Source organism: Panthera tigris, chromosome F2, assembly GCF_018350195.1.
Source record: "Panthera tigris isolate Pti1 chromosome F2, P.tigris_Pti1_mat1.1, whole genome shotgun sequence".
Classification (NCBI taxonomy): Eukaryota; Metazoa; Chordata; class Mammalia; order Carnivora; family Felidae; genus Panthera; species Panthera tigris.
In genome coordinates, this window is record NC_056676.1 from 82,707,681 (window position 1) to 82,729,747 (window position 22,067).

At 50.4% G+C, this 22,067-nt stretch overlaps 1 protein-coding gene across 10 annotated transcripts; it reads right to left on the bottom strand.

Moving 5' to 3' along the window:
* Positions 1 to 788: 788 nt before the first annotated feature.
* ZNF7 (zinc finger protein 7) lies at positions 789 to 19,323 on the bottom strand. Of its 10 annotated transcripts, none has more exons than XR_006213144.1 (5): positions 18,601 to 18,691; positions 16,706 to 17,262; positions 11,240 to 11,356; positions 4,796 to 7,778; positions 789 to 2,844 (listed from the first exon to the last, which is right to left on the bottom strand). XR_006213144.1 is itself a non-coding variant. In XM_042973451.1 (5 exons), exons 2-5 carry the CDS (start codon positions 17,244 to 17,246, stop codon positions 5,980 to 5,982), a joined length of 2,103 nt encoding a protein of 700 aa, XP_042829385.1. In that variant the 5' UTR covers positions 17,247 to 17,262; positions 18,912 to 19,296; the 3' UTR covers positions 789 to 5,979. The 10 variants fall into 10 exon arrangements, 8 of the variants coding, with proteins under 8 accessions (XP_042829385.1, XP_042829384.1, XP_042829382.1 ...); XR_006213143.1 differs by having other exon boundaries at positions 789 to 4,088; XM_042973451.1 differs by lacking the exon at positions 18,601 to 18,691 and adding an exon at positions 18,912 to 19,296 and having other exon boundaries at positions 789 to 7,778; positions 16,706 to 16,865; positions 17,220 to 17,262.
* Between the last annotated feature and the right edge of the window lie 2,744 nt (positions 19,324 to 22,067).

Genomic DNA, 22,067 nt, shown 5'->3' on the forward strand with positions numbered 1-22,067 from the left:
AAAAAATTTTTAAAAGTCCCTTTGCCCATAGACAGCCATGGAAACTGTGTTCATCAGACTTCACACTTGTGCTGTGTGTCTGTGTTAGCTCTGTTCACTTAACCCCTCCTGAGCATGACAGTCGTGGCTAATGGCTGCAAAACCTGCCATTCCCCTTGGTGGATGTGCTGAATTTTACCTAGACAAACACACACCACAGGCTGGGTGGCTGAAACATCGATTTCTCATAGCTCTGGAGGCTGGGAGGCTGGGAGGCTGGGATCAGGATGCCGATATGGCTGGGTTAGGGCCTTCTTCAGGGCTGCAGACTTCTCCCTGTGTCCTCACAAGGTTAAAGGGGTGAGGGAGCTCTCTTGGGTCTCTCTGTAAGGGCACTAATCCCATTCATGAGGCTCTGAACCCATCCCAATCACCTCCCATATGCCCCAAACCCTCATAGCATCACATTGGGCATTAGGGTTTCAATAAATAGATTTTGGCCAGGGGGGTGGGGGTGGGAGGACACAGACCACAGCAGCTTTTGTATTCTTTTTTTCTTTTAAAAATCACAGTGGGGGTGCTTGGGTGGCTCAGTCAGTTAAGCGTTCGACTTCAGCTCCGGTCATGTCATGATCTTGCAGTCCGTGAGTTCAAGCCCTGCACAGGGCCCTGTGCTGACAGCTCGGAGCCTGGAGCCTGCTTCGGATTCTGTGTCTCCCTCTCTCTCTGCCCCTCCCCTGCTCACGCTCTGTCTCTCTCTCCTACAAAAATAAACATTCAGAAAATTTAAAAAAAAAATCACAGTGACATTAGTGGTAAAACCATTTTATATTGAAACTGTTTAGAAGTGGGAACAGATGAGGCAGAACATTTTAAAGCCCTTGATATTATTGCCAAAGCACAGCCTCCTCAACCTTCACGGGCCAGTCCCTGGTGATGCACAAAGAAATTACAGGTGTAACCAACAGGTGCTGAGCAGTCTAGGTACAACTTTAACTCACAAGTGTGACGTTCCCCCGCTTCACAGGTGATAACGCTTAGAGGTCAGAGAGTTGCCCGATGTCAAACAGCTGGTGGGGGTGCTGTCCACCTTCCCTCCCCACCTGGATGGGGCTTCCCTGTGCCAGTGTCCCTGGTCTACTGACTGGGCAAGTGACTGGGAGGGGTAAGGAGATTCAGCCGGGGGGGGCTTCAAGAGGCTCTCCCTGCTGGCTCACGTGCCTTGAGTGGCTATTGGCCCCAGGAGGACACACGTTTAGGGCTGAAAGCCATGGAGATTCAGGGGCTTCTGCTGTGCAGGATTCTTGGAATTTGGTAGGTGCAACCAGGAATGGAGCCCTAGGATCTGAGCCAGGCTTTTATCCCCCAGCAGGAAGCTCCACGCTGTAGTGCCACCGAAGGGCCACTTGGCTGGGCCCCCATGATCCTCAATAATACACCTGAGCAGAGAGAAGCACTTCCCAGGCCACCCTACTGTCGGCATCTATGAGAAACACACACAGCCCCTTCCCAAGAGGCCCTCGCAGGGAGGACAGAGCTCTCACTTGGAGCCCCTCAAGCCTCTCAGCAGTTCTTGCAGGTAGAGGACACTTCCACTCACAGATAGGCCGATGGAGGCTCAGAGTTACAGGAGTCAGATAGTGGGCAAGTGCCCAGATCTGCACACCCTTGCTCCGCCTGTGGGTTGCAGAGACCACTCCCTACCCCATCCTTGTGCAGCGGACCGACCGGGATTGCTTGGCAGTTTGGTGCATTGGTGTGTCCGCTGTGAGAGTCAGCAGACTCTGGGAGGGCCCTCAGCCCCTTGCAGGCAGAGCACCTGGTCACATGCGATCCGCTCCTGCTGGGCTCCAGACACGTGGGGGTGTAATGTTCTGCCCACTCACCAGCCGTTTACCAGAAGAGACAGTCTGTGCTTTTTGTCTTTCAGTCAGTAACAGTGGGGTCAGAGCATTGTTCTCCATCCACGGTGGGCTGGACAAGGCAGCCCTAACCACGCTGTCCCTCCCACAGCACCTGCAAGGTGGCCTTCCCTCCGTTTCCCACTGCTGCTCCGCAGAGCTGCTGCAGCAGGGGACGGCTGCAAGGGAATATTTCAGCTTTGCAGGTCACAAGGGTTGTCGGCTCTGCCAATGTTGCTTGCAAGCGGCCAGACGCTACGTAAATGAACGGGCACAATTACTTTCTTACTGGCACTGAAATTTTAATTTCATAGGTCACAAAATCATCTTATTTTCAAGCATTAAAAACCATTGTCAGTCTCTGGGGACATGCAAAACCAGGTGGCAGGTGGCTCTGCCATACCGCCCTCAACCCAGCCAGGCTGGGGTGGGTGGATCCTGTGTGCCCAAAGGACTCCCCTAGGCTACAGAGCAACTGTCTACCCTCATCTGTAGTCAGTCCTTACCACTCACAGGCCTTGAGGTCCACCTTTGTCTCCAGCCTGCACAAGGTCTTGTACAGAGAATGGACACTTGTACTTGGAAAAATTTCCCTTTTCCATTTTCTTGATCTTATTTAGATCTCTGTGAAAAGAGTTTTCAAAAATAATCTCTACACTCAACATGCATGGGGCTTGAATCACGACCCCGACATCAAGAGCTGCATGCTCCACTGACTGAGCCGGCCAGGTGTCCCTCTTGGAAACTCTTGATGCTCGTGCATTTCCTCTTCTGACAGTGTCTAACATCCCAACCTCAAAGCTCCCCAAACGCAGCATTCATTCGTGCGACAAAAATTTCCTAGGTTCTGAGTGCACGCCACGCACACTGTGTAAACTCACCTGGGCTCTGCACCCCCCACACCTTTGTGAAGCTTCCAGGAAGCTTGGTGGTTCCAATCCAATGTCATGAATCAAAGCTTAGCCTGATTGAGTAAAAAGTAGTTTCGAGTCAAAATTATGGGCTTACTGCTTCAAAAAAAAAAAAAAATCCTATGTATTTTAATATCTACTCTGAAATAGAGTTCTGGGTATTCTTAAAAACGTTCACTGTTACATCTACTGAAGCCCATGTTGGAAAATACCTTTTAAAGTAGAACAGAATGCCCAAAACCTTGCACTATCCCACCGGTGGCCCTCCTCCACCCCCTCTGCCAAAGGGCCACCAGCTCACAGGACACACACAGATGCTCTTCATGGGCTCCAGGCATTTTAGGTGCTGAGGCAGCTTGATTTCACAAAGTCTTGCCGGGCAGGCCAGTGTCACATGTCTCACGTGGATGCACCTAAGGACTCCTCACCCTACACTTGTGCAGGGGAGGCTCTAGACTGGAATGTAAACTCTAGAGTGGTTTCTATTGAATTCCTGGTTGTATTGGGACATTTATATGAACAAACCGCACTAAGAGTTGAGAGGAAAAGTAATTCCTCAAAGGTTGGAGGGCATGAAGATTTTACCCAAGTTAACAAGGCGAGACCAGCAAGTGTGAACTTGGCCCTTGAATACAAGAGTGGGCAGAGCCAGCCTGCACACAAAAGGGCCAGCTCTGTTCCAATAAACTTTATTTGGTCACACTGAAATGTGATTTCAACATACTTTTCAAACGTCATAAAATAGTCATTTTTCCCATTTAAAAATGTAAGAACCCTTCTTAGCTTTTAGGCCTTTTAAGGGGTAAACTGAGGTACATTAAATTTTTGAAGAGTTTATATTTGAACAAACACTGCCTGGAGCCAGGCAGGACCACACTGAAAAATCAGGAGTGCTGTGCTGGCAGGAGAAAAGGGAGAGGTGTTTATAGACGCAGGAGCAAAACTGGGAAACTGTTTGACTGGTTATGGCTTAAGCAGGTGCCTTATTTGGGCAAATCTAGTTGACTGTGATTAGGTGTTCTTAAATTTCATTTTCTCAGATAGGAGTGCATTTACAGGAATGGACTCTGGCTTAGCTTTTGATCTGCTTGTGTAGTTCCCAAGGCAAGATAGTCACCCAGTCTAATGGCATCGTACATATTTTCACAGGCTGCATAAACAGACAGCAAACTGCATTTTGCCCATACGCTATAATCTGTCAGCTCCTGATCTAGAACCGTATCAATCCAAAGAAGAGAATCCAGGTGAAGAAGACTTAGGTTGAATCCTCTGGCCCTTTTCGACTGGCCTGTGGTTGCTGTTAGAAGACAGAAAGCACCACGCTCAGGCTGGAATCTGGAAGAGTTCATGTAACTTTCCACCCCTCTGTCCCATCATTACCCAGAAGTGGCAGAGACGGGTTTCCTTTCTGGGAATGGCACATTCAGTGACCAAACTGCCTTCCTAAGGGACGTGGGCCCACGAAAAGTCCCTGGTCCTCTGGCAATGACCCTTTTGGACACACTTCTGGGTGCAGTAGGTACAGGTGGAGAGGCGGTTACAGCCACTGAAATGGGCACAATGATTTCATGGCGTCCTGACACCTGGGCTGGGAACACCACTTCCAAAGGGGCAGGTACAGGCCAGGGGGACAATCTTCACTCCTAGGACTAGCACTGTGGCCTAAGAACATATCACGCGTTGTGCCTGGCTGAGCAGCAGTGGGTGGCAACTGGGCTGACCTGCTGTGGGGCCGAGACCCCTGTCCATGTATTAGAAACACAAACACACAGACTTGACCATCCTGAACTCTGCTGTTCCTAATGCCAGAAAGTTGGGGAATTCCCAATGCAAACACAGGGATCAGCCAGCCTGATTTTCACCTAATACAAATCCAGAACCTGCTGTTGGGCCATACCACACATGGCCATTGAGGCTGTGTCTCAAGGACCTACCCACAGGCTTAACCATACCAGGTGATGGTGACCCAAATCAAGTGTTGCAATAAATCCTGAAGTGACTGACCTGTGTCCCTCTGGGTTACCTTTCTGTATGTGGGAGAAATGGGCCTCTCCATTGGGACAAGGGGGAGGGGTCCCTGGCCCAAATTTCACCCCTCCGATAACTGTCAATGACACCAAAGATCGGCAGGTCTCGAGTGAGTGGTCGTGGGTAGTAGCCAGTCTAAGACTTCTGGTCCCCTGGAACTTTTTCACAGTTGGCAGGGCCAGGACCCTGAGGGCGGGGCCACCATCAACACTGTTAGCCTCATTCTGCGGGTCAGCAGTCTGTCTCCACCTCCACCAGCATCCGGGAAAAGGCAATGGGCTCACATGCAGCTTGCAGACCCTCCTGGTTCTGGCAGTTTGTGTGGCAGGAGCGGTTCTGGGGAGTCTGGTAAGCAGCCTGGCCTCCGGGTAGCTCCGCTGGGCTCACATGAGCGGTTTCTGCAGTGCTGAGGCCAGGTCTGCCCTGGGTCCCGCTAGAGATGCTGGCTCGGGGTCTCAGTGTGGGAGCAGGGAGCTCTCCCACATTCAATTCTTATGGTCACCCTGTAACGATGCTCAGATAAGCAGGCAGACTCTGGATTTCACGGAGAACAGTGACATCCAGAGTCACAGAGCAGGTCCCTGGGTGCAGGTGCTACTCCTGGAGTGCCTGCACTGATCCAAGCTCCTGTCTGAAGAGGCTGGTGCCAGGCCCTCTGGCTGTAGCCCCGGGTTGCTCTGATGGGGATGGAGTTGGAGGAAAAGGAGTCAGGTGAAGAAGGCAGCTTCCTCTGGGCTTCCACTAGCACAAGCTAACACATCCTTACTGCTGAAGCCAGTCTGAGGAACTGACTAAGGAACTGCTAAGGGAAGACGCTCTGGGCAACTTCTCAGCTACTTGTCTGGCAGGGCTCATGGGCCTTTTCCCATGACACTTCCTCATCCGCGGGATGTGGTGTCTTTCTTCTGTGAACTCGAAAGTCTACACATGTGCGCCCTGGCTTGAGGGACACAGGCTTTGCTGCGCGGGATAAGGTCACACGTTGCAGCAAAGATATATCCACTTTGTACGAATTTGGACATTTTCTTTCTTAAGGGAGCAATTCTGAATCTATCCCCACCTTCTAAATTCTTGTCAGTATAAATGATCCCATATAAAATACGTTAAGGTTAAGGCTGCAGGTTTATTCACATTTATACACATTTATAAAGACAGGTGGTCTATCCCATGTGAATTTTCTGATGCTGAGTAAGCCGTGAGCTCCGATTAAAAGCTTTGCCACATTCGTTACATTTGTAAGGTTTCTCTCCAGTGTGAATTCTCTGATGAATGATTAGATGTGAGCGCCACCTGAATATTTTCTCACATTCGTTACATTTATGCAGTTTCTTTACAGTGCTGACTTTTCTACGGCTCACATGGGTAGAAGCTTCCAGGGTATTCCCATATTCATGATACCACTGGGCACGAGTGTGGATCCTCTGGTGCTCAATAAGATAGGAACTCCGGCTGAAGGCTTTCCCACACTCACTACATCCATACGGCTTCACTCCTGCGTGAATTATCTGGTGTTGGAAAAGGGTTGAGTTTTGACTGAAGGCCTTCCCACATTCAGTACACTTATAGGGTCTCTCCCCAGTGTGGACCCTTTGATGTATTGTGAGCTGTGTGCTCATACTGAAAGCCTTTCCACATTCGACACACTCGTAGGGCTTCTCTCCCTTATGGATTCTCTGATGGTAAATGAGACTTGAACTCTGGCTGAAGGCTTTTCCACAGTCACTACACTCGTAGGGTTTCTCTCCAGTGTGAATTCTCTGGTGCTGAATTAGGTGTGAGCCCTGGACAAAGCCTTTCCCACACTCATCACACTTGAATGGTTTTTCTCCAGTGTGAGTTCTCTGGTGGCGAATAAGCCGTGAGCTACAACCAAAGGCTTTTGCACACTTGTTGCATTTATAAGGCTTCTCTCCAGTGTGGGTCAGCTGATGCTGACTAAGGCGAGACACCCACCTGAAGGCCTTCCCACACTCATCGCACTTAAACGGTTTCTCTGTAGTGTGAATTCTCTGATGGGCAACATGGCTGGGACTACCTGGGCTTCTTGGAAGTTGAGGCTTCTCCCCGGCATGCATCCGCTGGTGTTGAGCCAGGGTTGAGCTCTGGCTGAAGGCCTTCCCACACTCCTGGCACTGGTAGGGCCTCTCTCCAGTGTGGGTCCTCTGGTGTCTGACCAGCTGAGACTGTTGGCTGAAGGCCTTCCCACACTCCCGACAGCCATAGGGCCTCTCTCCCGTGTGGACCCTCTGGTGGTGGATGAGGCTGGAGCTCTGACCAAAGGCCTTTCCACACTCCTCACACCTGTAAGGCTTCTCTCCAGTATGAATTCTTTGATGCTGAATAAGTTTTGAGCTCAGACGAAAAGCTTTTCCACACTCAATGCATTTGAATGGCTTCTCTCCAGTGTGGATTCTCTGATGCTGATTAAGCTGCGAGCACAACCTGAAGACTTTCCCACATTCCTCACATTCATACGGCTTCTCTCCACGGCAGTTACTTCGAGGTTTCCCCTGCAAGCAATCAGGTAATTTTTTTTTACACTCTGGACATCTGTTAGGTTTCTTCGGTGTATTAATTTCCCGATGCAGAGCAATGTCCGAAGTCGATCTGAAACTCCTGCCACACGTGTCACATCTTCGGGATGTCCCTTCTGCAGCACCTCCCTTACTTTTGTCAGGGTGACAACCCAGTACGCCAATGCCCTCCAGCTCGCCACGTCCCTGGGCACCCTCCTTGGCGAAGGTCTTCCTGGGAACCACAGTGCCAGTGTTCAAGCAGTTTTTCTGGAGGAGGGAGCTTGGCTTACTCTCTGACCAGACCTCAGAATCAGCGGTGTCTCTAAAGCCAGAACTCTGAGGAAAACCTTGTGGGGAGCTTCTGACCATGGCCACACAGGGTTCCGATTTTAGGGCATCCACGTCCTCACAGGCCTGCTCACTTGCCATCCCAACTGCAGAATCTGAAATAAACAGGAAATAAAATGGTTCTCATCCCCTGTGCTCAGAGAAAGGACAAAGACCAGGGGCAGTGGCGGAGGCTGCATCAGGCAAGGATACACCCACATGGAAAAACACTACCAGAAGTTGGGCCTTGGACAGTTCTCAAGATTTAGCTTCGTTGACACTTTTACTTCATGCGTTCAACTACCGTGTGTTCCTGTGGGGGGGGGGGGGGGACACATCAGCAGAGGCTCGTCCCGTGGGGAACCGGTATGAGTGAAAATCCATAAGGAAGTTCTGGGCTGGAGAGCCTGGCAAGTGTGGCAAGAGGCAGGTTGGGCTTGAGGTGCCAGAGGCTCCTGGATCCAGAGGTGTGGTGAGGGGAGTTAACGGACAGGTTCCGAGGAAGATGAGGCTGGACAGCTGCCGTGGGGCACACCCTGGGTGAGCCTGAAGGGGGGTAGTACTGAGCAGGACCCCAGACCTGAATTTGGCTTCCTCCAGCTGCTGCTAAGCCACCTTCTCTGATACACACCCGATCATGTACGTCAGCCCCACAGCTTCCAGAAGGCCACACCCGGTGGCCTATACTGCCTTCTCATTCCCTTGGGGTTCTGGTCAGTCCACTCACCCCTGACTGGCCCCCACGAGGCCTTCCTGACATCTGCCTTCCTTCTGGACTCTCCAAATAAGTGTCAGCCCCTCTCCTACTCGGCAGTCCCAGAGAGTACCCTTGCTAAACTCACACACCTCCTTGGTGTCTGTGATCACACCCAGGGTCATAACTAACATCACAACCAACTTCATAACCAGTGCAATAACCACTGTTATAACCAGTCCATTTCCACCCCACAGAAATATCCTCCAGGGGCCCAGTTCCAGGGTTCCTGGTGGCTCTTAATGTCAGTCCCCTCTCCAGCTCGGTGATCTGAAGTTCTCAGTCAGTCCTAGGGTGAGGAAGAGGCCATCACATACTGAGCATCTTCTGGGCATAAGGAACACTTAGTTCCTGGCCGTTCCTCAATTAGTCTTTGTGACAATCCAATGAGATCAGTAGTGAGTCAGAGAAGGAGCTTGTGGTTCCCCAGTCACACAGCTAATTACAGAATCAGGAATGAACCCAATTCTGTTCCCCCAACACATGCCCCTTCAACCTCTCTGTGCTCTTAAGACACAGGGCATCTCCTACCTGGCCTCTGGGGCACAATCACACAACCTTTCAACAGGACAGGAGTGGCCATATGGTGCTGGCTCACTCAGTCCTCTGCCCAGGCCTCCCTCCACTCTGGAGATGAGAAAGTGGACACGCACTGCTCTCCTCTCCCTCCTGCTGGAAAACAAAGGCCACCGTGGACGCCAAGGAAGAGCACAGTGGAAACGTCCATAGTTGTGAGCCTAGAACCTCCCGCTGCACAGGAAGGAGAAAGATAATCCACGTGGTTCAGCAGCCACAAACCTACCCAACTCCTCTCTGGAGTCTGCCTCCATCTGGCTTTCTGCAACCAAGTCTATGAGAAGCCTCCTGACGCACCAGGCTTCCCCTCAGGCTCAGCTAGCCACATGGTCCCTCTCCTCTTTGGGCCCACGTCACACTTGTACCCAGCACGGCCCATTTTTACGTGACCCTACTTACTAGTGACACCTTCTCTGACAAAGACCCTCTCTTGACCAGCTCAGCCAGGCTCCTCTGAGCCTTTCTCGACCAGGCCTCATCCTTGGTCCGTAAGGACAAAAGACTAACGTCGCTACTTACAGCTAAAGGTTTCCTCCCTAGGATGACCCTAGCCCTCCTTAAGGTGTGTGCCTGAGAAAACTCAAGGCTGTCAGAACGATCTGTTTATTCCAGCCACACCTGAGGGACAGGTCGTCTCCCAACTTCTGTGGGCGGGCAAGACCCAGATGCCACAAGCAGAGGTCAGCAAGCCCAGGTAGGTGTCAGAGGGTCCACTCCCTTCCGCTCTTGTAATCCATCACTTCCTGGCTCTAGCTGAACCCCACTCGCCCCCTGCCTGCTCTGATCATGTGTGAAAAATGGAAGCCGAGTTCACTCACACTGGACTTTCTCCATCGCAACTTATCACTATGGATTAAGAAAAATCTATCCTCACCGTTTTAACTAGTGCCTCGCTGTGTGTATCTATGCATGACACCGCCCACGGGGCCCCTCGGGGACTCATAACTGAAGCCTAGAGTTCTCATCCTACCCCAGAACTCGAAAGCCCTTCTCTGTAAGCTCTGAACAACCTGTGAGAGGATACAAGCACATGTTAAAAAACAGAGCCTCCTTCTGGAAGTGGTTTTCCCTCAGACAACAGATGTTGTCCCTGCAGGCTGACAGGCACTAAGGTCTCTTGTGCCGGGGACAAAGGTAGCTGTGGTGGTGGGTTAGGGGTGTGGCTCTGCAACCTGCTGCCGCTCTGGGCCACTCCTCAGTTACCTGCTGCACTAGCCAGGCACAGATAACATCTCTGGGTACTTACATTTTTCTGACATGCTCCACATGTTTTCATCTGTGAGGCCGTACTCTTGCCCTATGTCTCAGGCTTGTGACAAGTCTGCATTTATTGTGGGGAGGTTTTCTTTGCTGCTGCCTCATCACCATAAAGACCATTTGCTGCGTACAAACCCATGGAAAAGCTCCAGCTAGCTTTTCCGCCACGGTACCCTCTTTGAAATCTCTCCTCCACCTTGGAAATACTTAGTAGGAGCTGGGTTTTAACTGGGCTAGCCTACAGCTTTACCTCCTTCCCAGGAAGGATCAAAAAGGGGTCTAAGCAGGAAGGCAGGGCCTTCAATTATAGAGCCAAGGAGGCTGGGGGCTGGGGTCAATGTTCCCAACACTCCTGCCCGTACACTCATACCTCAGGACACGAACCTGCTGATGCCTCGATTTTGGCCGTGTGGCTTCCAGAATTGTGAGACAATTAACCTCTGTGGTTTTAAGCCTCAAGTTTGTGGTGCTTTGGTACAGCAGCCCTAGGACCCAACACAGCCCTGAAGCCTGATGTGAGAGGCTGGGGTCACCCAGGAGCCCAAGCAGTTCTGGAGGAGCTGCTGGCAGGTGGGAGGCAACTGTCTCAGGGATGACTGATGTTTGCCTGAGAGGCTGCTCAGAGCCAAGCTTAGTGCTTCCCTTGGATCATTACCTTTGCACTTTGCTTAACAAGAACATCAGTAAAATTGGAAATTGAACCTATGCCTGAAAAGCAAACTCTGTTTTTGCTAGAACACGTAAGAGTCTCATGTCCCTGCTTTTCTGTAGTTCAGTCTCTCCCAATACAACCCCACGACCAGGCGATAGTTCTGTCAACGGGCCCACCTGTGGCCCCGTGGTGCCCCCAGGCAGCCCGGCATGCCCTCTTGGCTGGTCCCTGGGGTCTGCCTTCAGCTTCCCACCCTCAACCCTTGCTGGGCATGGGTTCCCCGAACATCTCCTCACTCCTTTACCTGGAAACCTCTTTGCCACAGGCCTAAGCCTCACCTGTAAGGGAGGTCCTTGCCACCTCTCTCCCCTCGACTCCCTTCAGGTCAAGGACCCATGGCTCCTGCCCCTGCTCCAACCGGGAGATCAGCTCAGGCTTGAAGACCAGGAATCCTGCTGTGGGGATGGCAGAGAAGGGGACCATGTCAGCATGGCTGAGGGTACATCCCAGGGCCCAATGCTCTTGGTTTCCAGGAATTAAGAGGCAGGGGGCTGTTGGAGCACAAGCAGAGCTTCCAAAGGGAACATCAGGGGGAGAGGGTCTGGACACAGTGGCCCTCTCTGTCCAGCTCAAGTTGGACAATGAGAGATACCTGGACTCCCAGCCCATCCCCCTCCACACGAGGGCCAGGATCCTCAGGGGATCTATCACCAAAGAATCTGCAAGGAACAGGCCAGGTCTAGCTTTAGGAGAAAGCAGCCAGGCACTGCCAGCACCTCCCTCAGCAGAGATGGCCTGTCCCTCAGTTCAGAGGGCAGGAACATTCCAGGAGATAGGAGTGGCCAAGAAGCAAGACAGAAACAACAAAAGTAAGCCGACAAATGAATGGATTTTAATTCGGAGGGTGCTGAGCCCTGTGGTCAGGGTTTCCCTCCCCCAGGTTTCCGGCTGTGGGGGTGGGGAAGGGCAAGCAGAGAGACCCTGCAGGATAAAGGCCTCAGGTGCACATAGGACTCCATGCTCAGCAGGAAACGTGCTCTCTCGAAGAACATGTGGAATGTACAAAGAAAACAACTCTAGGCCAAATGTGAAGGGAGTCATGTCCACAAGACAATACAACACTGTGCCCCAACCCAAAATACAATTGGATGTGAAGGTTATGACAGCACGGAGCTCAAAGCTATTAGGTACTTGGGGCGCCTGGATGGCTCAGTCAGTTAAGCATCTCCCTTCGGCTCAGGTCATCATCTCGCGGTTCATGGGTTCGAGCCCCACATCGGGCTCTGAGCTGACAGCTCGGAGCCTGGACCCTGCTTCGGATTCTGTGTTTCTTTCTCTCTCTCTCTCTCTCTGCCCCTCCCCCCCCCACACACACACCACACACACACACACACCACACACACACTCTCAAAAATAAACATTAAAAAACTAAAAACAAACAACTACTTGAAAACTAAATAATGAATTACTAAGTAGCAGCTCTATTTACTACAAAACTCATGGGATGAAGCTGAAACAGTATTTGCAAATAAAATTTTACATTTTAAAAAAAAAATTTTTTTTTTCAACGTTTTTTATTTATTTTTGGGACAGAGAGAGACAGAGCATGAACGGGGGAGGGGCAGAGAGAGAGGGAGACACAGAATCGGAAACAGGCTCCAGGCTCCGAGCCATCAGCCCAGAGCCTGACGCGGGGCTCGAACTCACGGACCGCGAGATCGTGACCTGGCTGAAGTCGGACGCTTAACCGACTGCGCCATCCAGGCGCCCCAAAATTTTACATTTTAAATACATTTATTATAGAAATGAGCATAGTAAAACGCAAATGAGATAAACATTAAACTCAAGAAGTTAGGAACAAAACAGCACAGCAAACCCAAATAAATAAAAAGGAAGAAAATAATAAAGGTGGGGTGGGATTCAATGAAATAGAGAACAAAGGCAACAACACTATCCCCCACCCCCAGAGAAAGATCAGCCAAACCAAAACCTGGTTCTCTGAAAAAATGAATACGACCGCTCTTGTGGCAAAATTGATTGAGGTCAACACAGTGAAAAAATAAAATAAATAAGGAAAATAACTACACACACAATGCAGACTAAAAATTAAAGAGTATTATGAGGGGCGCCTGGGTGGCTCAGTCGGTTAAGCAGCCGACTTCAGCTTAGGTCACGATCTCGCGTTCCGTGAGTTCGAGCCCCGCATCGGGCTCTGGGCTGATGGCTCAGAGCCTGGAGCCTGCTTCCGATTCTGTGTCTCCCTCTCTCTCTGCCCCTCCCCCGTTCATGCTCTGTCTCTCTCTGTCTCAAAAATAAATAAAACGTTAAAAAAAATAATAATAATAAAAAAAAAATAAAAAAAAATAAATAAAGAGTATTATGAACAAACAGATGCTAAAAAACTTGGAAATCTAAACGAACACATCACTTTACAGGAAAACTAAAAATGACAAAAGGACATCAGCACAAAAGGAAACTTGCAAACTTGACAGATATTATTCACTAAAAAACAAAACCAGGGGCGCCTGGGTGGCTGAGTCGCTTGGGCATCTGACTATGGCTCAGGTCATGATCTCACGGTTTGTGAGTTTGAGCCCCGCGTCGGGCTCTGTGCTGACAGCTCAGAGCTTGGAGCCTTCTTCACATTCTGTGTCTCCCTCTTTCTCTGCCCCTTCCTTGTCTCTCAAAAATCAATAAACATTAAAAAAAGAAACAAACAAAAACAAAACTAAAAGCAAAAAACACTAGCGCAAGACCTTCCTTTCCCAAGGGCCCAAGGCCCCAAGGCCCAGACAGTTTTACCGGTGAGTTTTACCAAACACTGTAATTCCACCTACATAAATTCTTCCAGAAATTAAAGACAGCAAAATGTGCCCAGGTCATCTTATGAAACGCATATGCCAAGGGCCATTTGCCAAAAAAATAGAAAATTCACAAAAAGAAAACATATAGGGGCACCTGGATGGCTCAGTTAAGCAAATGACTTCAGCTCAGGTCATCATCTCACAGTTCATGAGTTCAAGCCCTGCGTCGGGCTCTGTGTTGACAGCTCAGAGCCTGGAGCCTGCTTCGGATTCTGTGTCTTCCTCTCTCTCTGCCTCTCCCCCGCTCACACTCTCTTTCTCTCTTCCTCAAAAAAAAAAATTTTTAAACCTTTTTTAAATTAAAACACAAAAACAAACAAACAAACAAAAAACAAACAAAAAAAACCCCAGGGGTGCCTGGGTGGCTGAGTCAGTTAAACATCCAACCTCAGGTCAGATCATGATCTCACAGTCTGTGGGTTCAAGCCCTACATTGGGCTCTGTGCTGACAGCTTGAAGCCTGCTTCAGATTCTGTGTCTCCCTCTCTCTTTCCCTCACCCACTCATGCTCTGTCTCTCTGTCTCTCTCTCTCTCAAAAAATAAACATTAAAAAAAAAACAAAACAACAAAAAACAATAAAAAGAAACATATTAAAAGTCAATTTTGCTCATGAACAGGGAAGCAAAACTCTGAAACATAATACTGTCTAGCTGAATCCAAAATAGTACTGAAATTTATATGTAAAATATAATTTAAGTAGAGTTTACTCCAGAAATACAAAACACGTTACTAAAATTTACTAGACTAATAAGGTGAAAAAATCATACAAACACTTCAATTGATGCAGAAAAAGAATTTTACGATTATGATTAGCCAACTTCTGATATTAAATGTATTCTTTTTTTTTTTTTTAAAAAGGGGGGGGTCTTTTTATTTAGTTATTTTTTAATTTATTTTTTAAGTCATCTCCACACCCAACGTGGGCTGGAACTCACAATCCCAAGATGAAGGAGATGCACGCTCCACAGACCAAGCCAGGTGCCCCTAGAAATCTTCCTTTTAGATTTTTTTCTATGTTTATTTTTGAGAGAGAACACAAGTGGGGGAGGGGCAGAGAGAGAGATCAAGAATCCAAAGCACAAAGTTTGACATGGGGCTCAAACCCACGAACCGTTGAGATCATGACCTGAGCTGAAGTTGCACGTTCAACCGACTGAGCCCCCCAGGTGCCCTGAAGTATTCCCTTTAACACGAGGAACAAAGGGCGCCTGGGTGGTTCATCTGGTTGAGAGACCAACTCTTGATTTTGGCTCAGGTCATGACCCCAGGGCTGTGGGCTCGAGCCCCAAGTAGGGCTCCTTGTTGAGCATGGTGCCTGCCTAAGGTTCTCTCCCTCTCTCACTCTACCCCTCTTCCCGACTTGCACACGTTCACTTTCTCTCAAATAAAAAAAATTAAATAAGGAACAAAACAGGCATATCCACATAAGTCCTGTCTGACACACCACTGTGGCTCTGGGCACAGCTAAAGGCCAGGACACTGGGGGCACCAAGGGGGAAACCACCACTGGTTCAGCTGCAGGTGACTCCTCCTAGAATACAGCACCAGAGCAGCAGGAAGTTCAACAAAGTTACCAAATACAAGCATTTCTGTAGAGCAGCTATACTCAGTTAAAGATATAGCAACATAAAAAAAGATACATTCACAAAGCAACCAAAAATAAAGCATTTAGAAGGGACCAGCCCACTCTGGAGAAAATCTAATAAATTTCTAGAATTCTTTTTTTTTTTTTTTTAATTTTTTTTAACGTTTATTTATTTTTGAGACAGAGACAGAGCATGAACAGGGGAGGGGCAGAGAGAGAGGGAGACACAGAATCTGAAACGGGCTCCAGGCTCTGAGCTGTCAGCACAGAGCCCGACGCGGGGCTCGAACTCACGGACCGTGAGATCATGACTTGAAATGAAGTCGGACGCTTAACCGACCGAGCCACCCAGGCGCCCCTAAATTTCTAGAATTCTAATAAATTACAGAGAATAAATGGAGACACATTCCATGGTCTTGGGTGGGAACAGTTAATGAGGAAGAGATCAGTTCTTCTCTTGTTAGTTCTAGAAATTCAAAGCACTCCCAATAAAAATTCCAGTTCCAAGTATTGAATAACTCACTTACTATAAACTTATATGAAAGAATTACCTTATTACCCACGAGTAGATAAGCAAAGTTTTATGAAAGAATAAAAAGGGGAAGTTGTCCTACCAGGCTTTAAGACACACTACGAGGCCAGCTCAGAAACACAGTCACACACATGAAAAAAGGTGGCTCCACAAATCAACGGAAGACAATGGGCTGCTTAGGCGGTGATACCAGGAAATGGCTCAGTGTATAAACAAAAATAAAGCAAGACTCCTACCTAACTCCAGACACAAATGTGGTGCCAAGATCTAAACAAGAAAGATAAAGTCCACAGGCGAACGTACAAACTGTCTCTATGACCTTGGAGAGGAAAGAACTTTTAAATAAAATTTCAAAGATACAACCCATAAGGCAAAAACTAATGGATTTGATTCATTAAAATCTGACCTCACAAAGTTAACAAACACTGGGACACCCGATTCAGTTAAGTACCTGACTTCGGCTCAGGTCATGATCTCATGGTTCGTGAGTTTCAGCCCCACGTGGGGCTCTGTTCTGACAGCTCAGAGCCTGGAGCCTGCTTCAGATTCTGTCTCCCTCTCTCTTTGCCCCTCCCCTGCTTGCATTCTCTCGCTTTCTCAAAAATAAGCATTAAAATTTTTTTTAAAAAAGTTAACAAACACAAGAGAACGGGAAAAGTTATTTACAATGCACAAAACTCACCACAACACCTCCCAGGGTCAGCTCTTGACCCACAAAGACCCACGGCCCCCATAACCACAGCCCTGACAAGGGCCTGGCTAGGTGGGTGCTGACCAATGATGCAGGGGGGGGGGGGGGGGGGTCCCAAGATGCAGCCTCACCTAGTCCAGCCACACTGCTGTGGTTCTCCAGCATCACTTCCTTGTAGAGGGCCCTCTGGCCAGGGTCCAGACACTGCCACTCCTCCCTCGAGAAGTGCACGGCCACATCACCGAACGTCACAGCCTCCTGAAAAAACATACACCAGCACCCCAGGGAAACCTGGGTGCCAGCCCCATCCTGGCTCCACCTCATGGTGCGTCTCAGCCACATGTACCACAGGGCTGGGCAAGACAGTCACCAAGCCCCTTTGGCTCTAAAATCAAGGGGAGTGGCAGTATGAAGGAGGGGGAAGGAGCCAGACCTACAAACCTCCCCCCACAAGAGCCTCAGATGGGCCCCAGTCTGGGCAGAGGATGGGCTTGCCTGAGCTTGGGAATGGCCACAAGGGGCCAATGGAGGGTCTGGGCCAATGGAGGGTCTAGGCCAAGGCCCAGTGGGCAGGGTGGGTTCTCAGAAGAAAAGGTAGGGGCCCTCACAGAGCAAGTGAGGGAACGGAGGCAGTCAGACTCCTACCATGAGGCTCGGTGGGTGGGCATCCATGTGTCCTGGATGAGACCTGTTGGCAGTTGTGAAAGGATCAGAGATCAGGGTACTGGAGGACCCCTAGCCCTGACTTCCTGGCTAATTGAGAGGGTACTGTGTTCTCCAATCCTTTACCTTTAACCCCAGATGTTCATTAGCAAGGACATAAGGTGGAACCAACATAGCCACAGCACTTAAGTATCTTCCCCCACTCCCCACCAAAGCTTCATCCTTCAGAGTGTGTGGTGTGTGGGAATCACTCCAGACACAGAAGGGGTGGTTGCCACACGTGGTAAGTGCTAGACTAAGCAATGGGGATGTAGCAGTGCACAACGCTTGAGAACTTTCCCATCATGAAGCACAGTCTAAAGGGTTAACGATACAAACACAACATCACAACCATGACCAGTGCAAGAAAACTCTGAAAGCATTTAAACTAGGAAACTCTGGTTTAATGATGAGTCACTTCCCAGGGGAGCTAACTAGGCCAAGAGGATGGAGGTAGGGAGGGCGCTAAAGGCAGCAGGGAAGGCATGTGCAAAGGGACTGAAGCAAAACAGAATGGGCAGAATGAGTCCATGGAGCTGTTCACAAGCAGCAAGGGGAAGTGGTGGTGTGACTGGAGGATGACGCCAGAACAGTGGATTACAGTAGGAAAAGGAACGGATTCAGAATCCCCCCCCCCCCGCCCCAGCAATCTACATAAACTTGGCCCCAATCCCAGGCATTCCCCTAGGCAGTCTGAATGAGAAGTGGGCTTCCTATGGGAGCTTCTGGCTCAGAAAGTGGCTTGTGGGCGGAAGCTCCAGGCCGTGGGCATAGTGAAGCTGACCCAGGCAGTAGTGAGCACTATCGGGTGGGCCCCCACCTGCGACGGGCCAAGAGTGAATCTGGAAGCGCTGGATCCCAGGTTCCCAGTAGAAACGGACAGGCCCTGAGAAGGGAAACACCCCACCCTACCCTAGGCACAGCCCTTTTTTTACCACTGTCCCACGGGCAGTAAATGAGGGGAAAAGACGACTTGAGAAGCTGTAGTTATGCAGAAAGGAGAATCAGGGATCCCCTCTCGAGCAGGCCTACACCTCGTGGGAGGCCGCGGGTGAATCCCGCGCCGGGCCTGCAGGACTCGCCCAAATGCCTCCTGCCTCCGCGGGCCAAGGCGGCCGCAGTTCGACCACCTCCCACGCCAGGCGCCCATGGCCTCCCCAAGCCGCTCGCGACATCCGCGCTTCCCAGCGGGGAGGCAGGGGATCGCCGGGCCCGCAGTGCCGGAGGCGGGAGGACGCGGGGGTCGGCCGGTTGCCACTGCGTCCGAGGGCGATGAGCACGTAAGGTGCCCCAACCCGAGTCCGCGCCGGACGCGCCCACTCACCCTCCCCGTGGGCCGCCCGAGCCTCGAAACGCGGGACAAAACCGGAAACGGGCCTCGGGCTCAAGCTCCCTCTTCTTCTCACAGACTTCCGGGCGTTCTGGGCGGCTCGGAGGCTCGGCCGTCTCGATGGTTCCCAGCCGCCCCGCCCCGGCGCTGGGGAAGGGGCGGGGCTGGGGTCAAGGGAGGGGCGGGGCTGGGGTTAAGGGAGGGGTGGGCCCGCGGAAGGTGGCGGAAGTGCAGGCCAAAGGGCGGAGGGGGTCCTGGCGAAGCGGGTGGAGAGCCTGAGGTGGCCCGGGCCCGGCCCCGCCTACCTCTTATCACCTCGGGGACGCTGGACCCCGCACCGGATCTGTGCCCGGGCTTTTCTACAGAAGGCAGCTCCCGCTGGGCACGGTCCAGGCACCGGGCAACGGAGACGCCCCGACCACGGGCGGAGTGGGCACGGGGGAGCGGCTAGCTTGGGAGGAGGGCAGAGGAGCCGAGTGGAGACAGCAGGTATTGTCTGGGTGGTTGGGGCACGTGGTCCAGGCCGCGGACACCGCTGAAGCTGGGCGGGCGGCGCAGGGCACCTAAAGCGGAAGAATGCGCCCCGGCGGCGGCGGGAAGGGCGGGGCAGAGAATGCGCAGAACTTTTTCGGTAGAAGAGACCTAGCACTCGACTCGTCGACGACCCAAATATCGGGGTCCCTGACAGCCGCGGTGAAGTCTGGCGCAAACCCTACGGGAGGAGATGGACTGAATCAGCCCCCCGCCCCGACTCCGAGGGGAGGTACTAGGGAAAAGCGGGCCTTGCGGGGTTCTCCGGCGAGATCAGCTCCTTTCCCGAGCCTCTCGGTCCTAGCGCTCACAGCCTGCAACACCGCCGCTCCTAACTCAACTCTACCAGTCCCACATCCTCTCTGGTTACGCACAGGGAGCATCTGTGCAAATGATGAATAAACGAGTGAATAGAGAATTGGGAAGGACAGGGAACAAAGCTGCTTCCCAGCCGCCCTGCAGGTACTAATCCCCAACCAAAGCGCTTCCAGAAAGAAACCCGGGTGCGCTGAGCACACTTCTGGTCCCACCTACCTACTGGGAGCCTTCCAACTGGAGTCTTCACACAGCAGCATCGAAAGCTGGGGGAGTCCTGGCCCCAGGCTAGCCTGTTCTAGGTAGATGGGTAGGGTCATTCTCAAGATGACTCAAAGAGCAAGAAGGGGAGGCAAAGACCCTTAGGATAGAGCTGTTTCAGCCAGCACGAGAGCCTGGTACAGAGTGCCCACCCACCCCACACCTGGGCGGTGTTGGGGGTGCAGATACCAGGGTGCTAAGGCCCTGCGGGTGCTGCGGGGGGGGGGGGGGGCGGGGCAGCAGTGATGGGGATTTCTTCTATCCGTTGCAGGCCATTCCAGGACCTCCATGCCCCAGTCCCACAATCCTCACTGAACCTGGGCCCAATGAGCAAACAAACCAACTGTTCATAGCCAGAGGCCTAAACACTATGAATGGTCAGTGTGTCCCTTCTCTGAGCCAGCCCAGATTGCTTTCCAGCTATTTCCAGCCTGGGAATAGGATTCCACATCATAAATGTAACTAGGGAAAAAGTCTACCTTAATCACTTACAAGAAGACGTGTTTCTAAGGACTTTTTCTGTATCCTAGTAGGTAGTCCAGAGCAATAATACTTTCAACAAACTGGAACAGAGCTTCTCCACAGGCCATCCTTGGGCACTCAGGAGTCTCATGATATACTACAATATACCTAGGGCTTGTTTTAGTCTGGTATGGTAAGACATGCAGACTTGGAAATGATTGTCATGAAGGAAGATAATTATACTCAGTTTCTCTAGAAGGCAGGGCACAACATGAAGGGCCACACTGGGAAGCACCAGCATAAGTCAGGAGGCAGGAGAGAGGGAGGGTACAGTGTGGCCCAGAGCCTTTATTGGGGTTTCTGCAGGAAGGAATGGGCAATGCAGGGCAGGTACACTAAGTAAAATTAGGGTCAGATAGTTTGAATAATTTCAGCAAGCTCCAGGGTAGAAATGTGATTTCTAATTGATAAGTGGCTCTGGGATGAATTAGGGCAGGAGGAGCTTTGCCTTGGTGTGTGAGTTTGATAAAGGAGATAGTTGGGAGTGTGGGCTCTGGATTTGTTGGCTTGTATGAAAGCCTTGCTCTAAAGGGTTGTTTGCTATTTCTAGGAATGTCTTTTGGATCTAGGCCTGCTTGGCTCCAAAGCTGGTGGTAGGAACCAATAGACCCAAGGGCCTTGCACAGAAGCAGAATTTCCCTAATCCCCCGGCCTGAGAAGGTCAGGAGCTGGGAATCCTGAGAACAAAAAGGGAGTTGGAAGTAGGGCCAAGAGGGCCTGAGGAGGTTGGTGACAAGGGCCTGTGTCCAGCACAGAGAGACCTTGTCCCCACCCCTGGGCTGTCTGTTGGCACCAGGCTCTTCCTGAGGCCCCATCTCCTCCCTCTCCTGTGTGACTCCTTTTCTCCTACTCAGGCCCAGGTCCCTCAAAGGCAGAGCCTGTGATGTTTCCATCATGCATCTCTTCTGTGCTCAACAAGGATCACATGCTCAATAGAAACCTGTTTGAAAGACTGAGTAACCTGAGTCAGCAAACTTATTTTTCTTTAAAGGAACATAAAAACTGAAAAATAGGATTTCCAAAAATTATGTGGATTTCCTGCACTCAGAACGGGAGTTCAAGTTTAATTAGAATGGAACTGAAATATGGCTGAAGTGGTACTCAGAGACACACCTTTTACAAAATTCACTCTACCAGATGTCACTGATACTTTTGAATTCTTTTTCAGAGGAGAGCTGCTTCCTGTTAGTGTCCATTTGAATACTGCTGTTTAAAAAAGGTCAGGGCTCACACCCATTGGGATTGCTACTATCAAAACAACAAAAAACAAGTGTTGACGAGCATTTGGAGAAAGGGAACCCTCGTGCACTGCTGGTCGGGGTGTAGAATGATGCAGCCACTGTAGAAAACAGTAAAAAAATTAAACACCATTACTTTATGACCTAGCAATTCACTTCTGGGTGAATACACAAAGGAATTGAAAGCAGGGTCTGGAAGAGATGTTTGTACACCCATGTTCACAGCAATCTTAGTTACAGTCGCCAAAAGGTGGAAGCAATGCAAGTCTCCATGACAGATGAGTGGATAAGGAAAATGTCCAACCATACAATAGTAAATATTACTCAACCTTTTAAAAGGAAAGACATTGTATCACATGCTACAACATTGATAAATTCAGAGGACATTATACTCTGTGAAATCAGCAGGCACAAAAGGACAAATACTATTTGACTCCACTAAGATGAGGTTCCTAGAGTAGTCAGAAATCATAGGGACATGAAGTAGAATGGCAGTTACCAGGATCTGGGAGAAGGGAATGGGGACTTGTTTAATGGGAATGGTTTCAGTTTTACAAAATGAAAAGGGTTCTCAAGATGGATGGTTGTGATGGG